At 43.8% G+C, this 12,627-nt stretch overlaps 1 protein-coding gene across 1 annotated transcript; it reads right to left on the bottom strand.

The window, feature by feature from the left end:
* Nucleotides 1-663: 663 nt before the first annotated feature.
* znf703 (zinc finger protein 703) lies at nt 664-4,143 on the bottom strand. The gene is made up of 2 exons (XM_010771507.1): nt 3,521-4,143; nt 664-2,860 (listed from the first exon to the last, which is right to left on the bottom strand). The coding sequence occupies exons 1-2, from the start codon at nt 3,755-3,757 to the stop codon at nt 1,406-1,408; spliced, it is 1,692 nt and encodes a 563-aa protein (XP_010769809.1). The 5' UTR covers nt 3,758-4,143; the 3' UTR covers nt 664-1,405.
* Between the last annotated feature and the right edge of the window lie 8,484 nt (nt 4,144-12,627).

Genomic DNA, 12,627 nt, shown 5'->3' with positions numbered 1-12,627 from the left:
GCTTTAAGATAGACCGACTCCTTCCCCTTGGATTAGTATCTAACTGCCCGAGATGCTGACTGCACTAAAAATCAGGGCAAGGAAGAAAATGGCTCTTCGCATGAGGACGCCCTGTTTGTGGTTTTCGGTAAAGAGAGCCTGCTCTCCTCAGGGGAGATGTCAGTGACTTTGATGAATATTTCTCTATTAACCCGCCTCCCCATTGTCAGCTCTGGCCTTTGTGTTGCAGACCAATCCGTCAGAGCACGAGGAGGTCCTGGGTGGACACCTCCCTCAGGTCATTATTGAAGTCCCAGTGACCCAGTGGCCACTGCACTCTGCTGAGGAGGCTGTTTCCAGGCCCCACAAACAAGAATCAGCAATTAAAAGCTGCACTCGCAACAACAAAAGCAATGTGGGTGATGGAGAGCGGAGGAGGGTTGGAAGTCCTCAGAGACGAGCTAACAGGGTTCATGTGACCCGGGCTGCCCTCCTTGGGACAGCCCTGTCAACTGTTATGAGCCATGAGTTATTACACATAGCCACATATAGCGTGGCAGTAACTGCCGTAATGATAGATAGACCTAGATAAGTGCAGTGCAGCAAGATTTACTCCATCGTCATGACAAAAGCTACTATATATAGCGAAGAATGAGGAAAAAACAAGATAAATGCAATCATTGATCATTTATTTAACAAAATAAGACCTTTATTCTGTTGCTTTGATAGCACAGCCATCATTAATTGTTTTATTTATGTCATTTTGTCTTATTTTTGTACCATTTGCATCAGTGACCCCAAGTAAGCTTGAAAAAATATTACATCTTTGCATATATACAAATAAAAATAATGGCATTGTTCAAGATAATTCTCACGGACATGCAATTCTCCAGAGTCTGAATGAGATGCAGGAAAAAAAAACAACAGCAGAGAGGAGAGGAGATAAAAAGAAGTCCCCAGAATAAAGCTTCACAGTCCATCTTCATCATGGTGCAAGGTTTTTATTTTTAGAGTGTATGATAGGCATAAGGATACTATACTTAAATCTTTTTCAGTTAGAATATGTCAGAACAATTTATTTGGACAGCAACATTTCCCCCTTAGAGTTGAATACCAAGCGCTTTGAGTGAAAAATAAATACAGACTTTCAGTTCTGGGAGACAAGATATAGAAAAAACAAAAAACAAAATCAAGACTCTTGTAATAATCCCATTTTTCCATCATTTTCAAGCTCTGTGTCCCGCCATGTTAATCACGAAAGTCTGTTGAGTTCTGCAGACAATCCGTCAAAGGGCCTTTTGCCTTCGGATGGACAATCCTGAGGCTAAAACAGGTGGTGTTCCTGGCAGGTGCTGGTGCTGACACCTCGGGCATCCATCTCCAAGCTGGTGCCTGCAGTCTGTGGGTGTCAACACTATTTCTGATATCACTGGTATCCCAGGGCGGAGGCTGAGGCCAGTCTCTGGCTGTAGAGGGCGTAGGGGGAGTAATACGCCGAGGAGGGGATGGACGGCATAGGAAGTCCTGGTGCTCCGGGCATGTGGGATTTGCTGTACGGGTGGTAGCGAGCCAGGCTTAAACCAGGGGAGCCTCTGAGGGAGAAGGAGCCGGGAATGGACCCCGGGTTGCCCTGATGGGGCAGGTGGAGGTGGCAAGAGGCCGTCGACATCGATGAAGGGTATCCCGACAACAGCTTACTGTCCACCATCCCGTGCAGGGAGGTGTGGGTGCGCAGGTGGGCGAGGAGCTCCTCTGACGTGGAGAATCTCTTATCACATGGACCCCCGACGGACACCCAGTTGCAGGCATGAGGCTGGGGCTCGTTGGGCATCATAAAGCCGTAGGTGTAGAGGGGATGGGACATGGAGGCGGCCGTGCTGGCAGACAAGGAGCTGGGGTGCAGGGAGTGGAGGTGGTGGGAGGGGTAAACCAGGGGGAAACCGGCCTTAAGGCTGGACGGGTCGTGGACGCAGGGGGAGCAGTTGCTTCCTCCGAGGTGGGGCGCGTTGGAGTAAGTCAGACAGTACGGGTCCCGACATAGACCCTGCATCAGGGACGGAGGGGACGCTCCAGTGAGAGGGCTGGAGCTGGGGTGCTTTCCCGGAAACCCCAAACCAGACTTTGTGTGATCCATACCAGGCACAAATTGGGAGGGGTAGCCAGCGTAGGCCCCCACGATGGAGCCGTGGTAGCCCATGGAGGCAGGGGGCAAAGGATAGACAGAATGTCCGGGTTTGAAAGGGGAGACGGGGGCGATGTGGCCGGAGCTCAGGCCCGACTGCGAGGAGGCCTGGGGGTCCGCCTTGCTCTCCGGCCGCGGGCTGCTGGCAGAGCTGGCGTTGCTGGAGTTGGCGCTGGCCCGTACGTGGCTGGAGTTGGCTAACTGTGCCCCATCCATCCCCGACTTAGCTGCATCTGAGTCTTTTTTGCTGCCATTACTGTCCGAGTTTGTCTGCTCTGAGCTCCCCGATTTGTTGTCCGTGTGCGGGGCCTGGGAGTGTGACTGTGTGGACGGGGAATGGCTCTGTTTGTGCAGGGGAGGAGGGCTGGAGCTGGGGGACCGGGAATGGGGAGGAAAAGACGAACATGAAGCAGCGCCACTGCTGGAGCTGCCACTCGGCACCCTAAAAGCGGCTTTATCCGAAGACCCCTTTGTCAGGGCGTCTTTCCGACAGTCGCCGGATGACTTGGCGTAAGGCTTGAAGCTGGACTTGTCATCCTGGTGATGATCTCCAGACTTTGAAGATCTACTCGAGGATTCCTTGTCTCCCAGACTGCCTGAGGAAAGGGAGGCCAGCTTGGAAGAGGAGGGGGGGTCTGGTTTGCCAATTTGAGAGCAGGTCTGGGCCAGCAGAGCCAAAGGACTCTTCTTGGCATCCAACTGAGGAGGAAAAAAAGAAAGCAAGAGGGTGAACAAACTGTTTGCTTTGATTTTAAGTATCATAAGACATATCCAGTTGATTATAATTGTATTCAGAAATTAAAGTAAATATAGTTTCTTCCGGTGTTAAAGTATATTTCCCACCACTGGTGATATAACTATATTATTCATCTTTGTTTTATGAATCCCTCTCTTTTATACACTTCCCATGTGCTAAATAAAAACAAATATAGAGACCCCAGCATAGTCCTCATCAGCTTTAAATCTTGTATTAATATATTGGATGAATAGACAAAGTCACAAGAAGTAGCCTTAGTCAAAGTTCAAGAAAGATAGAGAAAAATAAATGAATTCCATTACTATTTGGAAAGTGAAACGCGTAATTATAAATTATTAATAAAATATAAACCAGTTATATTACTTTTAAATAATAATCGTGTACATGTAATAATTCTACATTACTGAAGTCTGGTGCCTGGTGAACTTGCCAACGGATCGCTGTGCGTAAAATGGCGCATATGCTGGCATATTTGTCAGAATAAGACTCGTAACAAGCGACGCCGTGCATTAAATATTATCAGATCATTATTAGAAGGAAAAATGACATCAGAATATAATAAAAGATCTGTAAGAGCATCTAATTTGTTCTTTTAAACTTACTTCAATACTGACTGGTGCGGATGTGAGTGGCTGGAGATACTCCGGGTGCAGCAAGTGGCCGCTGTGCGCCGTCAACATCTTTACGATCCGGATGGGAAGCCTTTTAGCTTGACGAAAGGGATCCGTAGGAGGACAAGAAGCAGGTAAAACGCACGCTCCTGTCCGGTGATGATCCCTGCTGAGCTCCGGGGACTGTCTGCGTAAAAGCGGTTCAGATCCACCGGGGGGATCTCTCATCTGGATCGGGGCTCGGAGAGGAACGTTGGCATATAACGAGTGGACGCAGGGTAAAAAAATCAATCACCAGCACCTTTCATGATGATAAATTAAACAGAAGAGAGTGCGGTAATCCGGAAGGGCATATACGCAGCAGTGCGCGTCCTCCGTGTCAGACCCAAAGCTGTCTCTAAAGAACAATAAATTGCCCAAATGTCATCCTCTATCGGGCTCTTCAATGTCTAAATACTCCTAAATAAATCCAGTGTTGGTAAAGAGAGGAAAAAAACACCATATGAAGTCGCTGCTCGTGAAGAATATTACGGAGTGCAAGTGAAGGAATATCCCGCAGAGGTTGGTGTGTGACAGTCCTTCGGCGTGTGTTTCTGTGTCCCTCTGCAGCAGTGCCTCACTTCCTCCACATACTAACGACGGGAGGGGAGGGCTTTAAGAGCAAAGAGCTGCCGTCCAATCACAAGTTCCCGCATCTATAAGCAGGGGCGGGAAAAGGGGGAGGGGGCGAGGTTTGTATTCCTGGCCTCACCCTCATACCGGGGTTGTGTGTAAGCATGGAAATCTGTGTCACTGACCTCCATGAGCACCATGCAAAATACTGTATCCAACATTTGAGATTATACACTATGTGTAAAAGACTAATATGCCAAGTATGGGTGAACCATGGAGAACTGTATTCCCAATTGATTTGTAAATAGGTGAAGAAACAGCTGAATAGGTTAAAAATGTTATCAGATATCTCCATCGAACGTCTCCATTTGAATATTAACATTGAGGCAATTATCTTTTTCAAAAGTGAATTAAAAATCTTATGTTATTAAAAAAAAATTGTTGCCATGTTTTCAGGAATACAAAGTTATATAAAATCAGGCTATAATTTATATCTCAACAATTACAAGTTTTATGAAATGTGAATTAAGATGAAATCTACTGACGCAGATAGACAAGTTAGTATTGTAAACACCTGAACATTTATTTTTGATGTTTTCTTGTAACCAGTCTGAAAGAAGCCATGTTGAAGCTAAATATCCCAACATCTTTTCTTATATTCCAAAATAACCCTACTGTCTTTGATTATTTCTGGTATGTTAACCACTTTATTGTTGGTTTGGGAAGCCAAATAACTTCATTAAATGTTCCATGAAGACCAACTAGCTTTGCTTTAGGGGGATTTCCACCCTGCTTCAGATCATCAGATGGCGTGATCCAAAATCAAAAATATTACACCATTGTGCAGTGTTTTCAAAGTATGTCATGGATAATTGATTATTGGCTATAGAAAACTAGAACAAGCCTTTCTTCTGAGCTTTAATAGGTAAACTCGTTTGACATCTCCCAACACAAGCAAGCCTTATCAGACTGTACTTCCATCCGCTTGCTTCTTGGTTATAATGGCTGCAGCTGAGAGGAGGATGAAGTCACGTTGGCATCTTTCAACAGCGTCACTGTTTGACCTGTCATCATTAGGCTTAGCCGTCACTCATCACCCGCGCTCTGCCACTCACGCTTCAATGACCTGCGGAGATCTAGGAATATGGGAACGTGGACGAGGCGAGCTAAGTGCGCTACAATCTTCTTTTGAATCCGCCTGTTTGTTTAAAAATGTCTGTCAGCACCTCGGGCCGAGACATATAAACAGGTGACGCGTAACAACTGTGAGATTTAAAGGTAACACCGAGAGCTTAAACAGGATTTCAAACATTTCTTTACAACGCTAGTTAAATTTTGACATTTCCGATGGCGCTCTTGTTTATCACACAGTCATCCACTTGTTAAAAGGGTGAGTGGGTAAGTCAGCGTGGGTGGAGTTGCATAAGGAAGAGTGGGGGGGGTGTTTAAAAGCAGACCAAAGAGGAGGGCATTGGGAAAAGCCAGACAAAGGCAGCGAGAGAATGAAACAAGGGAGGGCTCAAACAACAGGGAGCAGCTCCTTTCATGTGCGCCCTTGATGTAGGCTGGTAACAGCTGTTTTGGCGTGTCGATGACTGATGGCTGTTTCCTGTTGTGGATATTTTAAGAGGACAGCTTTCCCCGTTAAAGAGGCTTCTCAGCATGGCCAGGTCCCGCTGGCCCTCGGGACATTTCCATGGCTGTATCAAAGCAGTGGGTTTGGCTGGAGTAGCAGCCAAACAAAACCCCCAGGATGGGGCTGATAGGGGCCGAGGTGGACCCCACATGCCCCTGTGATCCTGTGATTTATGGAGCCGTTGAGGCCTGTAATGGAAGCCAAAGCTCTGTGGCGGGGGCTAATTCATCCCTGTGTTGAAAAGCTCCAGAGTCAATATATAACGCTGACATTAGGCAGCTGAATTCTTCAAACCCTGGCTCAAGCGAATCCTCATATGCTCGTTTGTCTTCGGCTCTGTTTGGGAGTGCTGAGGTGTTTTGTGGCACACACGAGGATTAGCGTTGCGTAGATGCTCTGTGTGATTGTTTAATGAGGGGCTGACATTGATGTGAGCTCATAAGAGTCTTTTTTCATCTTATTATACTTCTACAGGCCTTCACTGGTGTCAGCCAGACTTTGACAAGGCCTGGCTGCGTGCAGCACTGTACAAAGAGAAGGAGAGAGAAATGATAAAAGCGCCAGACAGGCAGAGGAGGGAAAACGAGTGTAAATAACTCCTATTTAATTATCTGTGACTGACTTATGGGGTGTGTGGAATGGGAATAGAGGCCTGAGGCTGGGGCTCTGCTTTACCCCTAGTGTGTTCTCCAGCAGTAATAAAACCAGGGGGAAAAAGAGTGGATTAAGACAGTTTCATGGGGTGTAGTCGACATGGCATTTAGACCCAAACACTTAAAAAGAGCCTCACAGGCTACATTCCAGCCACGACCGAATGTTGAAACAAGGATTTCCTTGAGCTGAAAGGTCCACAAACAATATCTACACAGTGTACTTAATGTATTCACACTTCCTCGTTTATCTTTGTGTGGTTGCCTCTCCCTCTGTCTCTGACATATACATACTAATCCTTTCACAGTGTAACGTGCACATGCATGAAGAAACGCATCCTGTGCACACAGACACAAACAGACAGAAATCTGGAAAGTGTGTTTTTGTAGTTGTTATACCATCTATCTGACTGGCAACATAATATGTGTGTGTGTGTCAGAGCTGCAGCTGACAACCTTATCTCTCCAGTTTAGGAGGGAGATTGTCTCTGTTGTCAGCTCATCACAAGCTAACGCTCTTATCCACTCTGCCTACCTGTCGTCTATCTGTCTGCATTATAATCACACCGGGATAATAGGCTTGCCTTCTCTGTTCGCAGATTGGCACTTTTATTTCCGAAACCTACACCGTGCAGGTTTCCACCTTGTCGTGCCTGCTACACCTGAAACGCATTCGCAGACAAGCACGTAGGCTGCACAACGCCCACACCCGTGCAACCTTGAGTTCTCACTCTACACTCGGAAACAAAAGCCGCTTTTGTCCTCCACACGGAGAAGTTATCAGGAGCATGGAGAGAGGAGGGAGGACGGGCCTGAGCTGCCAGACAGCGTCTGCCTCAAATCAGATCGTCCTACATTGTTGTGTGAAATTTCAGATGACATCAAAAGATGTATTTTTTCTTTTCCTCATGACGAAGGGGGGGTCATTTGGATAGAAGCACAATCAAGGTATTCACAAGCTTCAGCCGTGACAGGTCTGGTGAAATGGAAGACAACAGGCCGTGCAAAGAAAATCTTCCCAGCACATTCCTCACGCTTGTTAAAGTCAATGCTTCTTCCTGCACCCATGGCCACCGTCTGTGTCTTCATCACCAACCTTTGTTGCGGCTGGGAACGTACATGCTGTCTTCGAAATTCATTTCTCATCAGAATAATCAAGTTTTGTCAAAGAAAATTCGCCCAATGTCGAAACAGGCTCCCACGATTTACTATGGTTAGACTGAAGCACTCTTTTGTGCACCAGTCAATCCTAAAGTGTGAGGGTTTAATGCATGTGGAAGGCTCTTGAACACATTGTCTTGAGTCATTGCAATGTGTAATATCTTTGATCTGACAGTTAAGTGTTATCGTATCAATGTAACGTCTCAAACACAGCCCCGCTAGCCTATTTAAATGAAAGTTTGACATTCATGAGCTGATGATCAACAGAAGTCACTGGAGGTTGCAGTAGCCGCAAACTTCCTGCCAACCATATCGGAGGATGACGCTGAAGGACGGGCGGGGCTCTGGGTGCACGTCAATCATCGCCACCCGCAGTGAGGCCCAGTCATGTCAGCTGCCACGGCTTTGATGTGACAAGGGATGGCATAGCTCAATTAAAAGCCTATCAATGTGTAAGTAAATCAGCGCCTTTCAGCCTTGACACATCAAACAAACGGTTATTGAAGCGGCCCGCCCATACCATTAATCTCTCTGCATGTGCTTGCCAACCCTGGGTCACCGCAGGAGCAGAAAAACCTTCAACAGAGAGAGAATTAAACTCAGGGAAAATGACAAAGTCAATTTATACAACCAGTTTTAAGACATAATGGAAAACAACACATGCAGAATTGAATTGAGCTAAACTTGGTAAAGCAAAGGTTTGGGAACTACTTTAATGTATTCCCCTTAAATTAAATAAAAACAAGAGTTTTAAGCATTAATGGAAAACACATTTGTTTGGCTCAGATGAATACAGGTGAGTTTTATCAAATGTTTACACTACACAATAGTTGTGAATGAGAAATGTAGCTATGGAGACTCAAACCATTTCTGTACCATGCTGTACACATGTTTGCTGTTAACTTCATCATTTAACATGGTGCTCTATGGAGAATGACCATTCAATGAACCTTGAGTGAATATTGTTTTTTTGTTCTTGCACATCAAGTCTTTTAATATGAGAGAGGCTTATAAAAGTCAGGCTAGGGATTTTCTTTGGAACAGGGTAACATACATATTGAACTTTGAAATGTTATTGCTATTTTAGCTGTGATAATTTTTCTGTTGTGGGAGTTATGTCAAATTCTTCTTGAATTGTGGTTACGTGTTTTGGGATTTCAGGTTTGTTATTGAATCTAACTTGTAAAGCAGAACTTTGGGAATTACTTTTATGATTTCTCCTTTTAATTAAAAAAGCAGGAGTTTCAGAACAGGCAGTGATGGAAAACACAATCCAGACACAGAGCTCGCGTGGCCAAAATATTTCTCTCAACTGGGTCCTTGTGGTGACAAAGCACCCTGCTTGTCCCTGGCAGTAATTCACCGGCTCAGATGAATACATGAAAGTGAAGCACTGCCATATATCATGCACCCTCCCAACCCCCCTCTCCATGTGAGGCTCACAAAGTCACACACGGCCGTTTGTTATGCGACCGCGCATTCTCATTTCCAACTCTGCGTCGAGGGCTACGGGCCAAGCTGACACTTATGAAATATTTCCCTTGCTGACCTTAGCTACTGCCTCAGCTGGGGAGATTAATCCTCTGTCTGCAGACACACACAAACACACACACTGGGAGCATACACACACACACTGGGAGCACACACACACACACACACACACACACACACACACACACACACACACACACTGGTGACTACAACACAGCGCAGTAGCAACAGCACGGGCAACAACTCTGTGGTAATAATTACAGCTTGTGTTGATTTATTTCAGCTTTAATTGATAGAGTGCCAGGTAACTTATAGGCAAGGGTGGAAAAATAAATTATATGGCATGCAATGAAGGCTATGAGGCACGATCATGCTGCAAATATTGCACACACACCCAGATGAGTAAAGAGCAGACAGTAGAGGTATACAGCAGTCCCTGTGTAATTTAATATTCAATGCATCCACACATGGTATTTTTAGTATGGAATAAAAGCCACACACACTTTATCATAAAAAGTGCTTCAAATCACTATTTATTTATTTTAAGTTATCAAAAAGTAATCAAATATAAAAAGTTGCATGACTATTGTGAAGTACTAAAAAAGTGAAGTGAAAGTACTTAGTAATCTGTGATCTATTACACTTCAAATGTAATGTTCCTAAATACTTTCATGAGAAATGTAAAGACTACATAGCAACAGATTTAAAATGTATGTGAACACATACAACACTTCAAACTAAAAATCAAGATTTTGAAATGTTTGCAACCCTAACCCTAACCCCGAAAAAAACTTGTGTTGGGTCACAGTTCAGACAAATGATTAAAGTGTCCAAAATACAAAAGTTGCCAAATAAGTAAATGATATATATTTTCAAATAGTAGTTTAAACACAATAGTCATATTCAGACAGCAGAATTTCGAACAAATATATAAACCTATATAAAAAGTTTTTCTTTTCAAAACTTAAGATCAAATTCTGTAAAAAGTAAACTAATTAAGTTCCTCATAATTGGAATGTTCTAAACACAATTTGTTTATAAAGCTGAAGCTACAGTATTTTGGCCTTTCTTTGCTTCCATGTCCATACAGTACATCGGCATGATAGCCCAGAGAAAGCAGAGTGTGTGAAGGATCGTCTCCACATGTCCGGCTCGGCCCTGTTTAATGTGCAGCAGCAGATGACTTGGCCAAGTTTGGTCTTTTTATAAAAAGCTTCTTTAGTTGCCAGGAAGGAGAGCAAGCTGCTCCTGCAGTTCCTGCCAGAAGGTTGCACTGCCGGGGTGTCGTAAATTACTGGAGACAGCGTACAAGAACGGTGTCGGGGTGAGGAGTGGAGGGAAGATGGGAAAAAAGGGGTGAAAGAGTAAGTGCAGTTTTCTTTTTGGTCCATGGTGATGAATGAGTTTCTGAAAAAGGCAGAAAATACATCATATCACCTTTAATGGGTACACATTTCTGCAGCCATAACTCAGCGTTTAAAAACAAGGAGGGAAAGGGTGAATTACGACATCATATATTCCTCCCAACGACACTTTTACGAGCCCTCCCTGCAGTATAAAGGCATTGATTGCTATTTCAAAGCTCCACGTTAGAGTCAGTGCTGAGTACCTCCAGCTGCCAGCAGAGAGAAAAGACAGAGAAACTTATTTCGGAGCCCAAACTGCTTGCTGGATGTTTCTGTGGTTCAAACACACATTTTCTATATGGAAAAACTCTCACTTGAGTCTTTTAAGCCCAAAGTATGAGTGTTTCAGAGAGATTAGGTGCTGTTTTTATTCACCATGGGTGGTCAAAAAGTAGAAAAGCAGTTGGGGAAAAAGGAAAGAAGAAATACCTCTGATCTCTCACCAAGGCTGTTAAAGTGATGATGGATTCTTAAAAGTTATTTTGCATTTCACTCCATCTGTCAAAGTGTTCCTCTCAGGGGACTGACAGTATTGCAAAGTAGATTTTTTTATGTGAAAAGTGAAGATGAGGTACTATAAACTATTGTAGATACTAGCAAAACAGCTCTCACTTTTTGTTGTTTGACTCAAAGTTTAGTAGCAAAGCTGCTAAACGCTAAGGTCAGCATAATAACATCCTCAAAATGACATGCTAACATGCTGAAGTTTAAAAGTGCAATGATTACCATTATCCCCTTTACAGTGTAAGCATAGTCTTGTTTGATAATTACGAAACCAAACTACAACTTCTACAATGCACTAGGTCATACATTAAAACATCGGACAACATAATTCAATTTTTTTTCCAATTTAATGTCTTATCAAAATGTCATGGCAAACCGTCTGTAGGAGACATTTAGAGTTATAACTTTTGAATTTTTGTTTATTGAAAGTGAATATATCCTTATTGATAAATTCTTTTTTATTGAGATTTGAACTTTAAATGTAATAATATACAGTATATTCTTCAAGTAAGCTGTCATTTTAGTTTTGTATCATCCAGCAAAGGAACTCTGGATTTGAAATGCTTGTGACCGATTTGGAATGAAAGTTGTTTGTGTTTTCCTAACTCTCCAACGGACATCAAGTACATTTTGGTAAAACTAGATAAACATATCAGATATATCAGTCTGGACCAATGTGGTGGACCAACTAACATCGCCATCTCCAGAGCCAAGCTAACATAGCTAAAAATGGCTTTTTAGTGACGATAAGCCGCGTGAGGGACATGAGACTTGAGCGACCACACTTAATAACTAACAAACCAGTCTTCATTCACTGAAGAGAGAACAGGATGGAGACTGGGTTACAGTGAGAGACTGCTGACTGGACTTATGGCTTTGGCGAAGTTGAGGTTCTTTTCATTGAGCGGTTCGCAGCTGTAAATTTACAATGTTTGCACGAGCTGCTATTAAAACCAAAGCCATGGACAGGCCAAGGTCGTTCATTTCAACAGGCCTGCAGGGAGGAATTCTTCTTCTGTTATAGTGCCTGAGTTTTTACGAAGGGGAAAATGACAGACAGGAGGAAATTAAAGTGTATACACATATCAACCTGTCTTTCCATTAGATTTATGCTTCAAGGAAGTAATGTAGTTTCATTTTACATGAGCTCCTGTGTTATTTAATATTCAAAAGATCCTCAAGTATAGAAGCGAAAACAAAGGCTGCAAGGCTTAAAGGTGGGGTAGGTAAGTTTGAGAAACCGGCTCGAGATACACTTTTTGTTATATTCCATGGAATGCTCTTAACATCCCGATAGCAATGAATATCTGAAGTGCTTTGATAAAAAATCCATTAAAAAATGTCATCTGTGGAAGCCTTAGCGCTGTAAAAAGCACGACCAATCATCTGAGCCGGCCCGGCTAAAGTAACTGGATGGCCGACCTGCCTGTCAGCCTTCCATCTGTGCACAAACTTATCTCGTGCCCTCATTGGTCATGTGCGCGTTTGTGAGTGTTGGAGGAGGGGCTCTGTAAGGAAGTGGCAGTTTTTTCCGGCTGTGTATTTTCAAATTCTAGCGCACTCGAGCTGGTTTCTCCAAAATGACTTACCCCACCTTTAATGAGATGCATTGATCAAAGATAATAAAACCACCAGAAA

This window comes from Notothenia coriiceps, unplaced genomic scaffold (genome assembly GCF_000735185.1).
Source record: "Notothenia coriiceps isolate Sejong01 unplaced genomic scaffold, NC01 NC01_scaffold00010034, whole genome shotgun sequence".
Classification (NCBI taxonomy): domain Eukaryota; kingdom Metazoa; phylum Chordata; class Actinopteri; order Perciformes; family Nototheniidae; genus Notothenia; species Notothenia coriiceps.
This window is presented reverse-complemented; position numbering and strand designations above follow the sequence as displayed.

Bases quoted from the DNA above. Each gene is read 5' to 3' on its own strand.
- znf703 (XM_010771507.1), bottom strand. From the start codon at position 3,757: ATGAGAGATCCCCCCGGTGGATCTGAACCGCTTTTACGCAGACAGTCC. The intron at 2,861-3,520 runs GTAAGTTTAAAA...TTTCCTCCTCAG, and splicing joins CCGCACCAGTCAGTATTGAA to TTGGATGCCAAGAAGAGTCC.